The following is an 18,547-nucleotide window of genomic DNA, read 5'->3' as shown; positions in this document are numbered from 1 at the left end:
AATATGTATTAAATAAATACATCTAGAATTAATATATGGATTTATTTATTATATATTCAGTATTCGCTTGCAGGAAAATAATATACGATTTTGTCAATTGAATTGGATCACTAAAATATCAAAACCATATGGGCATGGTAAATTATGATAGTTAGGATTTAAGGAAAAATAATTATTCCATAATTAGTAAGGAAATTATGTTTTGTTGTGCAAGACAAAAGCTAAGCCCCAAGTCTTCTATATACCTAACTTATGTGACTCTGCGAGGGGAGAAAACTAAAAGGTTTTGTCTTTTAAAGTTACATCTAGGGATGGTCATGGGCGGGTCTAGCAAGACCCGAACCCGAACCCGAACCCGAACTCTTTAATTTTTATAAATTTAGATCCGGATCCGAACCCTAAGGGTCCAAGTTTTTCGGACCCAGATCTAGACCCTCTGGATCTGATGGGTCTAGGATCCTTAATGAGTCTCAAAAAAATCTCTTTAATTTGTCACATTCATCATATATATATATATATATATATATATATATATATATGTAGAAAAGTCACAAAATAGTATTGAGTGTAAGACAATTTAATACTAATTTAATACTAATAAGCATATATATATATATATATATATATATATATATATTAATAATTATAAGGGTCTGGATTCGGGTCTACGAGGCAGGTCCAGGGTCGGAGTCTAGAGGTAGGGTCTGGGTCCGGGTACAAGTCCTAACCCTCGAACCCAGACATAGACCCGCCAACTATTTTAAGATTCAGATCCGACCCGGATCCATTGGGTCTCAAAAAATAAGACCCATACCCTTTAAAAAGGGCGAATTTGAGGCTGATCTAACAGGTTCCAAACCCATGACCATCCCTGGTTACATCTCATAAAATAGAAAAGTAGCTTTCTCTTTTGTCATAAGTATTAGCATATATTGAACCAGAAAATATTCTAGTAGACTGAGTAGAGGTATCTTAATTTTTATATTCATCTACTCTTGGTGTTTGATACTACTTTGCACTATTTATACTCTTCTATTGTTGTATAAGTCATGCATCAAAAGTCGTTATTACTTTATAACTTTACTAGTAAATACATATAAATATAAATTTTAAATAGAGATATATTAATTACATGTTATCAGAGTAAAATTATAATTTTTCTTGTAAAAGATATATAGGATTTTAGAATATATAGCACTTTTAATAAAAAAAATAAGGTTGTTAATATAATTATTATTTAAAGTTTTCATACTTTTTACGAAAAATAATTCCTCCGTTCTATATTATTTGCACCAAATCAACTCTTGCACTATTTATCATTTTATGGTAATTTACATTTTTCGGCTATTATACGAGAAAAAACATAGTCATATGGGATCTTGTTTTATTCGTCTCGTCGCATATTTTCACAATATCAAATTTAATTTTAGTTATGTATAACTCTAGATATAAACAACCCGACAAACGCATTGGATTACGTAAAATTGTATTTGATGCAAGTATTTTGAAACGGAGGAAGTATGAGTTATCTTCTAACATTATCTTAATGATTATTTATCATTCTAAGAATGATTTTTGATTATTATTTATCTTTTGTTTGTTGATGAAATATTTTAGAAATTAAAATTTTAATGAAAAATTTTATTGATTAGCAAATATTACAACATAGAAAAACAAAAATTTATGTTAAATTCAAAAATATACTCCCTTCTATGCACTTTAAAGGTCCCATTTGGTTTTGACACATTTGTCAATGCACTTTTTCGGTTTTAAATATCTTTAATTTTACTTAAGTAAGAATTGTAAAAAGTTGATATTAATAAAACTTACAATAAGACGAATCAAACAAAATCCCACTAACTATGTTTTAACTTATAGATTAAAAATAAAGCACATAATAAAAGTGATTGATAAATAGTGCTAAAAAACCAAATGAGACATTTAAAGTGAATAAGAGGAAGTAATATTCTAAGAATATTTTAAAGAACATATCTTATTGTGATATACTACTCATATATTAAGAAATAAGTTAATATTTAATTGGAAATAATTATTCCATATGGCAAATCACTATGTGAATGACACATGAAATTTTACAGTCTTTTTATTAGATTGTATGATATGCTTGATTCATACATGTGATGGATACTAAGTAATAGTTATGTGAAATTCTGCTAATAGCATCCATAAATTCCTACAGACATATCTATGTTTTTTCTTCAACGATCGACATAAATTGTTCATTTAAAGATTTATGGTGTTTCGGTTTCATAATATAATGATAAGTTTAGTAAAAACGTTTATTGAATCATATACTCTTATTATTTATGTTAAATTGGAGATGATATTTACTATCAAGGTTAATAAAAAATAATTATTTTATGACAACAACAATAATAACAACAAAAATAACAATAACAACAACAACAACAAAAATAATCACATCAATAATAGCAACAACAACAACAGCAACATTATTAACAATAACAACTATAACAACAAAAAAATCAACAATAATAGCAATGACAACAACTACAATCACAATAGTAACAACAGTAGCAGCAAAATGTGACAACAACAATAACAACATCAACAACAGCAACAACAACAACAACACCAACACCAACACCACACCAACAACAATAACAACAAAACCAATAACAACAACAACAATAACAACAAAACCAACAACAACAACAACAATAACAATAACAATAGCAGCATTACATTGTGTTTAGAAAATTGGATTACACTTAATTTTTCCATGAAGCTTACCATGTGAAGACTTATACCAAGAGTTATGGACCTATAGGTTCCATGGCATGCCAGAACATAAAATGTGGCATGCCTTTACATTACCTGAACCTCTACCGCCCCCTTTTAGGAAGATGCCTGACAGGCCAAACAAGCGAAAGAGCAAGTTAGAGGCAGATGAGATAAGGGTTAGGAAGAAAACAAATTTTGTTGTGAAGGGAGTTCAAGCAAAGAAAGTGTGGAAATTGAGGTACACTTGGATATAACAAAACAAAATGCAAGAACCCTCCAAAACCCCCATCCACTATGGAGAAGTAAAAGGAAGGAAGGGCTAAAAAGAGGTTTGTTTCATCTTCATTAGCAATTCAAAATACAACAGACGTTTAGCCCCAACAAGCTACACCTACAACTGCAACTCCAACAATCACTAAAACAACAAATGCAACTTAAGCAATCCCTACACCCACCACTGCAACTCCAACAAACTCAAGAATCTATCAACTACTACGCCCATCTCAGGTTACACCATTAAAAGAAGGTAGGAAGAAATCTTGTGCAGTAGGGACCAAAAAGCCTGGAGCCAAATTACTTACACCAAGGGTCATTTTAAGCCAAAACTTAGCAAGTGGATCACATAATGTATTGGATAAAAGTAGTCAAGTTTAATTTTTTTGTTCTCAAATTCTCTTAAGTTCATGTAGTTTATATTTTATTTAAGTTGTTGCTTTTGAGACCTTATTGTATTCTCAAAACTTGTTTGCATTATAAATCTTTAATCAGTATTCAAGTGCTATAATTGGCTCAAACTTCGTTAATACTATTAAATCAATTCATGTATACAAACATATGCTCATAGCTTTGTCAATGAAAAATTACAAATAATCCCAACAAAAAACAAATAAAAAAAACCTAATACAAAAGCTCTTAGCATCTAATCCTAAAAGTATAACATTTTTTCCATGCTTTCTCTCATTCCTCATCTTTTTCTTAATCTTCCCCGTTTCTGCAATGGCATGTTCCTTTTCATGTTCCAAAAAGGAAACCCTTGAAGTCAAAATCTTACTTCGGTTGTCAATTGCCTCTTCTCCTCAACAAGTGTATTTGCTACCCCCTCCCCCTTGCCAACCCACCATTTTAGGTTCATCTAGCCAAATGAACCTGCTGTAACCCCTTAAATTGGTATCCGGGTAAAAAAACTTGCATATCTTGAACCTCCTTCTAGGATTCTCCTTGGATCACAAGTTTTCTTTGTAAAAGGAGCACCACAACCGCACTCCACACTTATCAACCTTGGATTTTTTATTGAAGAAAATAAAGGCATGGTGTAAATGCAGCAAATAAGGATTAAATGAAGAAGATGGGAGTGTTAGATAATAACTAGGCTGAAATCTGCTTCAAAACATGTAAATAAAAATGCTTAATTAATAAGGGAAAGGAAAAAGGGGAATAACGAGAAATTGGAGGGAAAAATAGAAAAAATATAGAGAAGCAGGTACATTTAGTAACATCAGGTGCAAAAAATGTGTTTGGTCAAACCTAAATTGATGGTCAACAAACAGATTCTATCACCTGGTAGTATTTTGCATATATACGTTTGGGTCATATAAGGTAGTTTTTCCCAAAAAAAAATTGAATAGGTAGATTTTGGCAAAATGTGGTATAGAATAGGTATATTTTTTTTTAATAATGTTTCCTTTATTTAATTAATCATGGTTGATTCTTGCCTTCATATGTTATAGTGATGGTAATGAGATATGTTTTTCATCTTCTTTGGTTATTAGTTTGATAATAGTTTTGGTAGTGCATTAATATCTTAGATCCCAAATTAATTAGATTTGGAATTGAGCCTTGAATTTGTAATTATTTAGTTTGGTAGTTGAACATTGTAGTATATGAGTGTTTTCATATTAAAGATTCTCTCTTTTCATCGCGTTGGTTTGTTTAATGTCATGTTATAGTGGCTTTGGGTGAGCAACTCAAATCTGAGCTTTTTGTTACTTTCAAGGATTAAAAATGAATCCAATTGTTGTAAACTTTTGATCCCAAATTAGAAAAGATCTTAAAAAAGGTTGTTTTCACAAAAGAGTTTATTGTTGTGTTATATTAAACATAAATATTTCACTTACCATATCATTATATTTAGGAAAAATTACAAAAAACTATCTATTGTATACCACCTTTTGCAAAAAAACTTTATATTCTATTTTTTTTTATAAAAAAAATACCTTATGTAACTCAAGCGTTTGCAAAACACTACCACTTGGCAAAAAACGTTTGTTGAACGTTAAGTGGACGTTTGGCCAAACATGTGGTTGTCACGTGATGTTACTAAATGAACCCTTCCCACCATATTTTTTCTAATATGCCCTTCAATTTCCTGTTGTTCCCTCCTATTCTCTTCTCTTATAAATTGACCATTATTAGTGTCTTATTTGAAGCACATTTCAATCCTTTATTCTTTTTAACTCTACCATCTCCATATTTTTTAAAACACAATAATTATCATCTTTATTCAAACCTTTTTTACTGCGTTTACACCATGTCGTCATCTTTATTCAAACTTTGTACTCGATCTAGTAAGTTTTAATCACAAAAAAATTGACTAAAATTGAAGCTAATGTTGATTGGCTTTATTATCTCACATGATGAATAATAATGAGCAAAGTTTCTATAGTTCAACACAAAAAAACAAAAAATAAAAATCAAGATTAAATGCAAGTTTAATTAACTAAACCCTAAAAACAATCAGAGAAATAAAAGAAATTGATCAATGACAATAGGCAAAAATTAACACATAAATCAATCAATATTCACAAAACAAATCGAAATAAAGCACGAAGTTTAAAGAAAAAAAATATTCTTGTTTAGTTACTCATTTGCAATCAATTGAAATTCTCTTAACCGCTCTGCTCTTTTTAGCCATTATTAACGAATTAAAGAAGAAAATGAAGTGAAGATTATTCGATTAAGGGATTAGACTAGTAAAACCAGAGAATTTTGAAGTTTAAATAGAAAAAATGAGATCTTTACGAACAGAACCATTCAAGGAAAAAGTGTAGCAAAGAGAAGAAGAAAATATAACTTGCTAGTTCAACTTACTAGTAGATTAGAGAAGTAAATGCTAAATTGAAACCTTAATTGTTCCAAGCACAAATTGTTTCCATGAACACTGAGAAGAAAAAAGAATGAAGGGTAATAAGCTATGGACAGGGAAGAAAATTATTACTTAAGGTACATTAAGTGGTATCACTTGCAAAAAACGTAACAATAAGTCAAAATCTCCACGTAATGGTCAACAAAAGTTTTTTGTCAAGTGGTAGTGTGTTGCGAACGTTTGGATTATATGTGGTAGTTTTTTGAAAAAAAGAAAGAATATATACTTTTTTACAAATAGTGGAATACAATAGGTAGTTTTTTTTTTTTTTTTTTAATTTTCTTAAATTTATTGTTATTTCATTTACGGCCCGTTTGGTTGATGAACATTAATCTTCCAATGTGGGATAATGAAAAACATTAATCTTCCAATGTGGGATAATGAAAAACATTAATCTTTCAATGTGGGATAATGACAAACATCAATCTTCCAATGTGGGATTCAAGACATAACCTTACATTGGAAGATTGATGTTTGTCATTATCCCACATTGGAAGATTAATATTTTTCATTATCCCACATTGGAAGATTAATGTTTATCATTATCCCACATCGGAAGAATAACAAAGGCTTGTTATTCTTCTCCTTATAAAAGGAGTCTTGGGCATTAGTTTTGCATCATCCCAAAAAAATTTGTTTTGGCTAAGGTTTTCTGTATTGGAGTAATTTATAAACTCCTAATTTCTATAATCTAGCTAATATTTGTATTTTGGGTTTCCTCTAATAATAAAATTTTACGCTTTCTTTCTTACATCAATTATAACAATAATAATTAAAACAAAAATAATAATTTAATAATAATAATAACAACCACAATATTATTAATAATAATAATAAAATTAATAACAATAAATAAAAAATTAAAAAAAAAATACTAGTCGCACAAAAACGTGCGACTGACAGTCGCACAAACCAGTCGCACAAAAACGTGCGACTGGTTTGTGCGACTATCAGTCGCACGTTTTTGTGCGACTGGTATTTTTTTTTTAATTTTTAATTTTTATTATTATTTTTATTATTATTATTATTATTATTATTATTATTATTAATAACCGTAATAATAATAACCGTTATAATAATAATAATAATAATAATAATAATAATAATAACTATGATAATAATAATAACAATAATAATATAAATAAGAATAATTAAAAAAAATTTTAAAAAAATGAAAATGAAAAGTTATTAACTCAATGGCAAATTTGTAAATTTTTAAAGATCAGGGGCAAATTCGTAATTTCATTAAGAAGGGGGGTGGCGATAAAATGAAAAGGGTGGCGACAAATAAGAATCGGGTAAAAAAATTGAAAGAGTGATATGGGTACAACGCATTTAAAGTGCTCTTAGGAAATTGATTACTCAAAGTCAAAATTGGTCAAATTGGTCAAAATTGGTTGTGGGGGCAACTTGAATAAGATCATAGTTTAGGAGTAGACAGGGTACTTACCTTACCAAAACTACTAACTAGTGGGCTAATTGGAGAAGCTAAGTTTCGAGTTAAAATTTTCTGGAGTACTTTCTTTTTCTCCCTCTCTCAACTTGCTTCTTTCGTGCTATTACTCTTTCTCCTTTCTTTACTGGGTTTAGTTGTCTGAAAATCTTCCGAAAGATCCACTCCACCATAGGACCTTTTGCTTACCTTCACACATTTTCAGTCAATTAGTTGAATAATGTAAAAATAATTGGCACATGATATGATATGATATACCGTTTTCTCTCTCCTTTACTAAGAGATCTACATAGGAAACTTTTGGGAAAATCAACTTGAAAACCCTAGTTAGGCGGACTTTAAAATTGTACCCAGCTGAGGAAAACCCTAGTTAGGCGGACTTTAAAATTGTACCCAGCTGAGGAAAATGAGCTCTTTTTTGGAGTAAATTTTGTTGCAGTTTCTAGAGCTGCTTAAGCAGGTGAAAAAGCTCCAAATCATTTAGTTTTATTTCCATTTGGGGTGTGAGTAGAAGATCCTAGTAGCATGAAGCGGAGAAGGGTGAATTTTTGCAGTGAAACTGGTTTTGGGTGAGCTCTTTTTGGGAAATTTGAGGTGGGTTTTTGTAGTAGGGGTGGGGGGTCGGGGTGGTGGAACACGAGCTTGGAAGATTTTTGCCTTCCTTTTTCCCACTTTCTTGAGGGGTTTGATTGATATAGCATAATGAAATTGTTATCTTCAGGTTTCAGTCATCTACCTGAGGAAGGTAAGCGGATTTCTGTAATATATTTGTGTTTTTTTTTCCATCGTATATGATTGTATGTATAAAAACTTTATATATTTTGCATATACTAAGCAATGGAAGAATATTAAAACTGCTTTGTGCTGTTATGGATAAAAATTTTAGTTTGTTAGTATAGTTTGAGGTGCATACACTTGCAATTAAATTTAGTTATGTGTGAGGGAATGATGAATTTCTGATTTGGAAGGGATTTATTGAAATATAGTGACTCAAGAAAAGAGGCCCTTTGCAGTTGCATACAATTATGTGATTTAATTTTTTGAGACTCTTAGGCTAAATTTTGTTTAGGTATATTACTTGTCGGTGCTGACAAACTAATACATATTTGCAGTTTTACCCTTTTACTGAGGATTCAAAGCATTTAAACTACATGTATTCATATCAACTGTTTGTTTTTCTTGCAAAAAAAAAAAAGGCAAGAGCTTGATAAGTTGGACTTAATTCCCATAATTTAAGGGATTAGGTTTTGTCCGCTAGGCCTTGGTTAGTTAGACTTGATTCCCTCCATTTTAAGGGGTTGTATTTCCTTTTTTTTGAAATACTAAATAATAAGAAGCTAAGAAGAGGTTAGAGGCTGGTGTAATAGCTATGCAATTACACTACCTTCTATCTTTATAAGCTATCTCTTTCTTGTCATGTATTTTCCTAGGGTATTTTCCTTCCGTATAGTTTATTTGTCTATTCCGTATAGTTAATGCATCCGTTGCTGCTCATATGAAAGAGTAGCTTCTGCCTCCGCTTGTTTTGAAGCAATGTTTTATCTGAAAAATCTTCTTTGATTCTGCTTTTATGATCAGGTGAAAAGAAGGTTTTAAACTCAGAATTGTGGCATGCATGTGCTGGTCCTCTAGTCTCCTTGCCCCCAGTGGGAAGCCGTGTTGTATACTTTCCCCAAGGTCACAGTGAACAGGTCAGTCTGTGTAGATGTTTTGATGTCTTGCTTATGCATGGAATCTGAAACAACAACGTGCATTACCTCAATACCAAGTGAGTCTGGTCTAGGCGGGACTTGATTGGGGGTTTGTCCTTAGATGTACTCAATCTTATCCTTGTAATAACAAAGATGTTGTTTACGATCAACCATTGATTCTAAACATTATCTTCAGCTTCACATAAAAAAGAAGTGAAATTGATGTGTCAATTTACTATAGTCTATTATAATCCAAAATGAAAATTATAAATATTGGTCTCATTGAGAATGGACACGTTGAAATTGGTTTAGAGATCATACACCAAAGGGGGATGTCATGAGAAGCCAAAAAGCATCGTAAAGCTTTATCTTTTGTTTATCATCTATGCTTCTAGAGTCATCTTTTTCTACATATGAATTTTGGAAAAGTTTCTTAGTTTTTTGGTTTCATGATATAGTAGTGGCTAATTAAATCATGTGCTTGTGTATATGATGTTTGCACGAAAGAACTACTTTTTTATTACGAGGGTAAGGATTCATACTTCCCGAGTTTTGACCCCCTAGTTCCACCCTTTCTCCATTATCCTCTCCTAAATGATCTTTTGGGGAATAAAACAAAGAAAAACCTCCTTTATGGCCTTGGTAAGACAATATTTCATAGGATGCGAATCTGCAGTATTAAGGTTCTTTTTATTGTCTTACCTTACAGTTCAAGGGAAAAATATCTAGTTCAAGAAGTTAGTTTGAATTGTCCAGTAGTTGTAAATTTTTCAGGAATAAATGTAGAAACTTTGTTTTTTTGTTGGCTACTGTAATCATAGTGCAAAAATACGGTCGTGAAACGAATATCACGGTCAATGCGGATGTTTTTGCGGTCAACACGGAACTCAAAAGATTTACGATACATCCTTGATATGATGATGCAGCCTTGTTTTTGCATTATGCTGCTGTTGTCATTTGTAGCAATTCTTTTGCTTTTCCAGCAATTTTCCAGTGTTCTTTCCTTTTTTTATTTTTCTTGGGGTGGGAAAGTTAGTTGGATTTTTATGTGTAACTTATTTCATTTTAGATTTGTGAAATAATTTTGTTATAATCACTTTAGATTGCATGCTCTTACTACCTATTGGATGTGTCTTCAGGTTGCCGCTTCGACTAACAAAGAAATAGACGCGCATATACCTAATTATCCTAGCTTGCCTCCACAACTTGTCTGTCAGCTTCATGATGTCACCATGCATGTAAGTGTTTTGGTTAATTTCACTGGTTCACATAAATTTTTGTGCTAGCTGCCTTCTAGTGCTCTCATATCTGTGGTTACAGGCAGACGTGGAGACAGATGAAGTATATGCACAGATGACCTTGCAGCCCTTGACTTTGGTATTGTCTTTATTCTGTGACATGTGTATTCTGGTTTTGTGAATCTGCATCAATATTTAGTGAGAAAATTGTAATTTTTGTAGCAAGAGCAAAAAGATGTCTGTCTTCTGCCTGCAGAATTGGGCACTCCCAGCAAACAGCCTACTAATTATTTCTGTAAAACGTTAACTGCAAGTGACACTAGCACTCATGGAGGATTTTCTGTTCCTCGCAGAGCAGCTGAAAAAGTTTTTCCACCTCTTGTAAGTGTTGTTGAGTTTCCGACGTCTCATTTTCTCATTATTTATTCATTTCTGTATCAATGGTAATTGCCAATGTGATATTCAACAGGATTACACACAGCAACCTCCTGCTCAGGAATTGATTGCTAGAGATCTGCATGATAATGAATGGAAATTTAGGCATATCTTTCGGGGTTAGTTTCAATTTATTGATTTCAAGTTAGCTGAAAAGATACGGAAGAACTCACTGTAGGAATCTTTTATCGCAAAAAAGAAAGAATAATCATTGACCATTGCAGATGGGTGATGTCTGAGTCTAGATCAGGCAGTGAACTGCTTTTGTTGTTTTATACCAATGCATGTAGATAAATAATTGAACTTATTCGACACAGAGTTGTTAAGGATTAGACTACTTGGTAGATGTTTGAGTGCTAAATCAGTATTTTTAGTTATAACCTACTATTTTTTCGTCAATTATTGTTTTTTGAGTCAATATTCCACAATTATGATATGCAAAGCTCTTTTAGGCCCAATAGAATAAGAAAACTAATTTTCAAATTTAACCGGAAAATATGTTATGGTATTTTATAGCTATTTTATAGCAATAGAATAGATTAATGATAAATTTATGACCTGTTGGTTCAAACCAGATCAGCCTGTAGCCGACCCCAATTGATGGACCCATTTGCTAAAGATGTATTATAAGAAGTGGAAATTTTAATTGGGTAGCTGGTAACTCACGGCTTGTTTATTACTTGAAATGTTGCCTTTGCTGTTGCAGGGCAGCCTAAGCGACATCTTCTTACCACTGGATGGAGTGTCTTTGTAAGTGCTAAAAGACTAGTTGCTGGGGATTCAGTCATCTTCATCTGGTAAGGCCGTCTTCTTATACACTGTTGTTTGTATGTGCACTTTGAGCTATTTTTTGCCAAAAAAGCTGATCAAGAAAAAAACGGAAAATATAACAATAGGTTGAGGTTCAGAATTGTTTTGTTTGGCTAATTTTGTGATAAACATAGAGTTGGAATTTCCCTTTGACATACACAGACTACTGCAAAAGTAAGTTTTTTTTACTGCCATATGTGCTATAATTATTTTAAAATCCTGTATCAGGAATGAAAAGAATGAATTACTCCTTGGCATTCGGCGTGCTAATCGTCCACAGACTGTGATGCCTTCATCAGTATTATCGAGTGATAGTATGCATATAGGGCTTCTTGCTGCAGCGGCTCACGCTGCTTCTACAAATAGCCGTTTTACAATATTTTTTAATCCCAGGTAAAAGCAATTCATAAATATAGAACTCTCTACTGGTGAGAAATTTATGCTTACTTGTTATTGATTCATATCTACAGGGCTAGTCCTTCTGAATTTGTGGTTCCATTAGCGAAGTATGTTAAAGCTATCCATCATACACGTGTCACTGTGGGCATGCGATTTCGGATGTTGTTTGAAACAGAGGAGTCGAGTGTTCGTAGGTATGTTAGCATAAATGATTGTACATGGGAAAGGCAATGGAATGTTATGTATCGTGTTGAATGACTCTCTCTTGTCATTGCCTCACTTGCAGATCTTGTGTTGCACACACCCCATATTCTTTGACATGAAAACTCTTTTTTTTGTCTAAAGATACACTGAAGGTTGACAAACTAGTCTAGGGCTAAATTCTAATGATACTGCATTGTTGACTTTTTACCCATTGACTTTCCTGAATATTGCATTCCGATAAGGTTCTTGTAGTAGACGGAAGAGTAACAAGTAATTAATTGAATTATTGTGGAAATGATATTGCTTGGCACTTCCCACATGACAAAATATTTTTGATGGGGTGGGTCTAGGGTTATTAGATTTGTGCATCTGTATCCCTACTACTGTACAGAGTAAGTTTCCTTTAGATCTGTAATGGAAAATCCGTAGACCTGGCTGTGCTGTGACAGAATCTTAAGACTCTTAAATCAAGTTGTTGGTACTGTTAGATGATAGGAAGCTACAATAGTGGAGAATAACTTGTTTAATTTGAGGGGATGCACTGAAATTTGGGATAATGATTTGAGGGGTGAAATGTGTGAGGGAGAAAAGAATAATTACCATCTTTACTCAATAGTCTTTCAACTGTTTCATCTAAAGCTCTTACCACTTAAATTCTTTGCACTGGATCCTAAGCATGTGTTCAGAATAAAAGAAGGAACAATCATAGAGAAATTTAACAAAATAGAACGCTCATGCTGTCAGTTTTGAACTTATATTTGTATTTTAGTTGTTGAACTACTATTATACAATAATATGGCTATAGCTATTGTAAATTTGTAATTTCAATTTTTGAGGTTCTTTTAGTGTATAATTAATTAACTTATTAGTTATTAGTTAATTATTTTGTTTTAAAATTATGAGCAACTATAATTTAACCAATCGTAATAATTAAAGTTAATGAGTATTGATGAAATTTTAACATGGAGCCCAATAATGTTGTAACGGTGAAATTCGTTATAACGGTAAAATAACGGGCGTTACACGTTACGTAACGGTAGATTCAGCGTTTTGACCGTAAAATTTCATGCACAGTCATATAACGGGATTTAACTTCGCAACAACTCTCACACATGTTACATAATGGGCGTTACGTAACATAACGGTGGACTTTTTTGTCATTGTGGTAGTGAACCTTTTTGACCTTTTGTCTTCCTCTCGAGTGTTTTATTTACGTGTTGACTTTTGGATAAATGTAGCTTGCCCTAATAGATTGCAGCTTTGTCATGGAAAAATGTGGTTCTACCCGTAGACTTCTGATTTTGTTATGTGCCCATATTTATTTGTCAAAATATTGTTCTTTAAATGTGAGAATGACATTTTGTTGAGTGACAATATTGCTGCAATTCTTAGGTATATGGGCACAATAACAGGGATTTGTGATTTGGATCCTGTTCGTTGGCCAACTTCCTATTGGCGCTCAGTAAAGGTTTGTCAAGTCTACTTAATTTCATTTTATGTTGAAGTAATATTTTGGTGTTAATAATGATGTATAATCATCGGTTATGCTTTTCTTTTTGTAGTTTGGATGTGACTTGGTGAGGATACTGGTTTGAGTTATGGGAAATTATAAATTAATTCATTTTTGCACATTGGACTCCATACAATACTTGAATCCCTAAAATCCTCTGTTGATGCAGGTTGGCTGGGATGAATCTACTGCTGGGGAAAGGCAGCCTCGTGTCTCATTATGGGAGATTGAACCTTTGACTACGTTTCCGATGTACCCTTCCCCATTTCCATTAAGATTGAAGCGTCCATGGCCATCTGGGCTGCCATCTTTTCCAGGTTGGTTCATCTGCTTTCGTTTTGCCATTTTCTCATCTATCTTTGATTTGTATATCAGAAACAAAATTGTCTCCTTCTGCTCTTTTGTGTACACTTTTGCTTCCTAACTTTTGTTTTATCCTTTTACCAGTTTTGAAGGATGGAGACATGGGCCTCAATTCTCCATTTATGTGGCTACAGAGAGAGGTTGGAGATCGATGTATGCCATCCTTAAATTTTCAAAGTTATGGATTCAATCCCTGGATGCAACCAAGGCTGGACCCTACAATGCTGGGTCTACAACCTGATATATATCAAACAATGATGTCTTCTGCTTTACAAGATCCTCGGGGCTTGGAGAAACGTCCCAACCAATCTCTTCTTCAGTTCCAGCCAAATCAGAATGCGTCTTGTCAACAATCATCTCTTATACAAAATCAATTGTTACAGCAAGTTCAGTTGCAGCAAACCTTAGCGCAGAGCTTTCAAGAAAGCCAAACGGTGGCTCAAAATCAATTCCAGGGTCATCTCCAGCCGCAACCACAGCAAACTTGTCGACAGTATGATGGTCAGCAACCGCAACAGCAGCAAACTCAATTTGACCAGCTACGCAATCAACTTTCTGATCAACGACAAGATCCTAAGGTTTTCACCAAGATGCATTCTTTTGAGTCGTCCCCTCAGTCCTTACCTACATCCTTGGAAACTATATCCTCTGGGTGCCCACCACAATTGTTCTCAAACTCTATCATGAACTCTGTCACTTCATCTGACATTTCCCCGATGCATAGTCTGTTAAATTCGTTCTCGCAAGACTGTGGGTCTCGACAAATCACTTTACCTGACTCTAGTCCTTTGGTATCTTCTACTCCCATTCTTTCGAAGCGAGTTGCAGTCGAGCCTCAGTTTTCTCCTAGTACCATTCCATGTTCTCTGCCTCAAATTGAAGAGTTGGGAGGACCACAAACTAGGATGTCTGAACTCTGTTCTGTGTTGCCACCTATGCCTGGTAGGGAATTCTCGCTATACCATGGCATTGGTGATTCACAAAACAATTTGTTATTTGGGGTGAATGTTCAGCAGAATGAACCGGTGAACCTCAGAAGTAGTAATGAAGAGAATGACTCATTTTCTATTCCATTTGCTTGCTCCAGTTCTCCTAGTGTTGCAGGGACTGAATTTCCACCTGTTTCTGAGATGATATCGAGTAGCTTTGTTGATGAATCAGGTTTCCTGCAGCAGTCTGAAAATGATGGGCAAGCAAACCCACCTAGTGGAACCTTTGTGAAGGTGAGTCTTTTGTTTATTGGATGTAGTTTCACTCTTGTTTTGTGTGCTAATTTAATTTGTTGCAATACTAATTCTGAATGTGATGTTTTTCTTTTGCACTTTTTGGCTGCATAGAGTATGAGATTCTACTGTTGGAGAGGCAACTTCTTTGAGTGGTTAAAAGAAAGAGAGAGCACGTTAAATAGGCAGATATATTTTTATTGTGCTTCGATTCCCAATCTCTGCCTCCCCTCCCAAAAAAATTTATGTTAATAATGGTTTTAAGCTTGAAGTCCAGGAGCTACTCTTCAGATTTAGGACTTCAGTAATTATTCAGCATTATATTTATGCGTCGTCATCTAATAAATTCTTTTTGGTGATCAAAATGGAATGTGCTGGAAATTCACAAGTTGAGGACTGAGGACTTGTATATGTATTTAACAGATGAAGATTGATATGCTGGTTGGATTGTGGAACATATGTATTATGTAGTTTATGAAGATAGGAAGATAGGAAGAATTATTTATCACTTTAGAATTTTTGATTGCGATTTTTTCAATTTAAAGTGCCCGTGGTCGAACACAACTGGATTTGACCTAATGAAAGAAGCTAAAATCTACTGTATGACTTGGAGCAGCAACAGATTGTTTGGGACGGAGTGAGCAGGATCGAATTTATATGTGGCCAATTCGTGTAAACTTATTTAATCCTAATTTGGGGACTTGTTATTTTGATGGAATGTTGGGGGTTTGAATTCTATTAAAATGTAGATAATCATGCAGTGTAATTTGTGAAGTTTATGTTAGAGACTGGCTTTGTATATGATTTCTTAGATTGTTAGCAATAGGCTTTAACTTTCATATAGCTGCAATCATCTTGTTTTTCATCTACTCGGAAATTACTAAGTTCTCGTGTGACAGGTCCACAAATCAGGGTCCCTTGGGCGTTCACTGGATATATCTAAATTTAGCAGTTATCCGGAGCTGTGCAGTGAACTTGCTCAAATGTTTGGTCTAGAAGGCCAACTGGAGGACCCCCTGAGATCAGGCTGGCAGCTTGTATTTGTTGACCGTGAGGATGATGTTCTCCTGCTTGGTGATGATCCTTGGCAGTAAGTTCTTCAACTTCTTTTATTCACTTGTTTTAGAGCTTGAGAATTCATTATTGATCTCTTGAACTAAAAATTACAAATCCTTGCAGCGAATTTGTTAACAATGTGTGGTACATTAAGATCCTATCCCCTCTAGAAGTACAACAGATGGGTAAAGAGGGTTGTGATGTTCGGCATGCTATGTCAAGGCCAAAGCATCAAAACAATTTCAATAGCTGTGATGAATACTCAATTCAACAGGACTTGAGACATAATAGCAATGGGATGGCATCTTTAACCTCTCTTGATTACTAATGACCGATGCGCCGCCCAATTGCTGAGGTTGCACCTATAACAAAAGCACCAAGCTCAGTAGGGTGGGTGGCTTACAAGCAGAGGCCTAAATTAATTTGTATCTTCACCCTTGGCTCTGAACATCGTATTTCATTGTCCAAGCGGGCTTTTATGGAATGGAATTGAACATTGAGCAGTTAAGTTTAAGGTTATAGCACATAGTGCGAGCAGCAGAACCCTGTAAATTATCCTGTGTGGTATCCCCTGAACCACTGTGGGGCGAATCACATGACTCGACTTCCTATAAGTTGGGAAATACTCTGCAGATGTAACAACTCTTCAACAGTTCCATCATTATTGTATTTTGTAGCTAGCATTGTTTACTAATTAAAGCTCGATTGATATCTGCAGGTTTTCATTAGCAGAGAATTGTCTGCTCCATTAACAACACTTGCTAGTTGTTAATAGTGTATCAAGAGTTCACAATTTATGAGCGATATTGCTCCTGCCTGCATGCGTTATGTGAATTATGCACCAAAATTGGCACAATTCAATTAGTTACTGCTCTTATTAATGCTATTTTGTTGTATGAACAATATCATAAAGTAAAATAATTTTAGTGGGTAAATGTCAAATGATGAACTCTTAGGAGCCTTGACAAATTGTTGCCTATAATTTGGAGGTAGTTTGCTTACCAACTAGTCTCCTGATATCTCAGAGAGAAAATTTGAAAAAAAATAAAGGTTATTTAACAACTTAATTCTAAAAATAGGTTTCGTGAAAACTTATTTCTCAAAATAAGCTTCCGTACATCGAAGCCTAGCCCCGGGTAAAATCGCTGTTACTAACAGCGAAGGAGGGGAAAAAAAATTAAAAGGGCAAAGTCGCTGTTAGTAACAGCGACTTTGCCCTTTTAATTTTTTTTTATGAATTAAAGTACCCGTTGTTAATTAGAAAAATAGCCGTTAGGAACTTGAAAATAACCGTTGTAATGATGCTCTATGTTAGTTTTCCTCTCAATTTATAAATGTTAATACTTTTTTTGAAAGTTCACTTACGTTGCTATATTATATGTACAAATGTTCAATATATACAAACAGTATTCTAATGCTCCTATGATTCGCCTGCATCGTAAAGACACTAGGGTCGAGAGGGCCTGGAGCTGCTGGATCCATCTCTGCTGCAATTCAACAATAACTAAGCGTTATGTATTGTAAAAATAAATAAGAAGTATTCAAATTGTTTACTTATGTTATTTATTTGTTTGATAATCTCTACGTTTATATACTCAGATACAGTTACCGTTTACCTTGACGTGCAAGTTCTAGTGTTGTGACCCTCTCTTACACTTCAAGACCACCACGGTTTGATTTGAAGTCTCAGTTCGGTACTCAACGTTCCTACGAATATGATACAATCTAACAGCGTCCAACAACGCATCCTTGTTATCAAACATCATACCCTTTTGAAACTCTCCTTCGTCGGTGTAGCTTGTATCACAATCCCAAGACCTCCAAGAGTTGTCCTCAATGTGTTCATCTAGAGGGGGGACCAGTGCATAGAGTTGTAGGGGCAACGATTGTTGAAATGTTTCCTAAAGTCATGTCATTAGCTAGAGCCTCCTCGTCAACACCCACATCGTCTTCAGAAAGAGCTTCAGCGAATTCATCACTCTCACTATTAACATCATCCCAAGGCTCATTTGTATCTTCTAAGTTAAAAGTATCATCATTTGATACTTGAAATTGAAGTTGATTGGGTTCATTAGAAGGACAAAAGGAAGATGACATAAAGGGATTTTGGGTTTCTTGGGTAGGGAAGGGCGTATGAGAAGGAGCAGAAGAAGTTATATTCACGAATGCATTTGTTTCCACAACATTGATATCTTCATTCCCTAGGGGCACCTCTTCTACATATAACTCTAAAGAAGGAGTAGGGGTAGACCTTGAA

At 34.0% G+C, this 18,547-nt stretch overlaps 1 protein-coding gene across 1 annotated transcript; it reads left to right on the top strand.

Annotated features, from left to right (window-relative positions):
- The first annotated feature begins 7,357 nt into the window (after nucleotides 1–7,357).
- LOC130805265 (auxin response factor 6-like) lies at nucleotides 7,358–17,387 on the top strand. The gene is made up of 14 exons (XM_057669957.1): nucleotides 7,358–8,106; nucleotides 8,940–9,052; nucleotides 10,192–10,290; nucleotides 10,373–10,429; nucleotides 10,513–10,671; nucleotides 10,760–10,844; nucleotides 11,432–11,522; nucleotides 11,764–11,928; nucleotides 12,006–12,128; nucleotides 13,531–13,606; nucleotides 13,818–13,965; nucleotides 14,096–15,234; nucleotides 16,134–16,324; nucleotides 16,414–17,387. The coding sequence occupies exons 1-14, from the start codon at nucleotides 8,064–8,066 to the stop codon at nucleotides 16,616–16,618; spliced, it is 2,694 nt and encodes an 897-aa protein (XP_057525940.1). The 5' UTR covers nucleotides 7,358–8,063; the 3' UTR covers nucleotides 16,619–17,387.
- Nucleotides 17,388–18,547: the final 1,160 nt, after the last annotated feature.

Source organism: Amaranthus tricolor, chromosome 2, assembly GCF_026212465.1.
Source record: "Amaranthus tricolor cultivar Red isolate AtriRed21 chromosome 2, ASM2621246v1, whole genome shotgun sequence".
Classification (NCBI taxonomy): Eukaryota; Viridiplantae; Streptophyta; class Magnoliopsida; order Caryophyllales; family Amaranthaceae; genus Amaranthus; species Amaranthus tricolor.
The sequence above is the reverse complement of the archived record's forward strand: the minus strand, read 5'-3'. Positions and strand labels throughout refer to the sequence as shown.

Coding starts and splice junctions, on each gene's coding strand:
- LOC130805265 (XM_057669957.1), top strand. CDS start 8,064: ATGAAATTGTTATCTTCAGGTTTCAGTCATCTACCTGAGGAAG. Junction 10,672..10,759: donor AAAAAGTTTTTCCACCTCTT/GTAAGTGTTGTT, acceptor GATATTCAACAG/GATTACACACAGCAACCTCC. Junction 12,129..13,530: donor GAGGAGTCGAGTGTTCGTAG/GTATGTTAGCAT, acceptor TGCAATTCTTAG/GTATATGGGCACAATAACAG.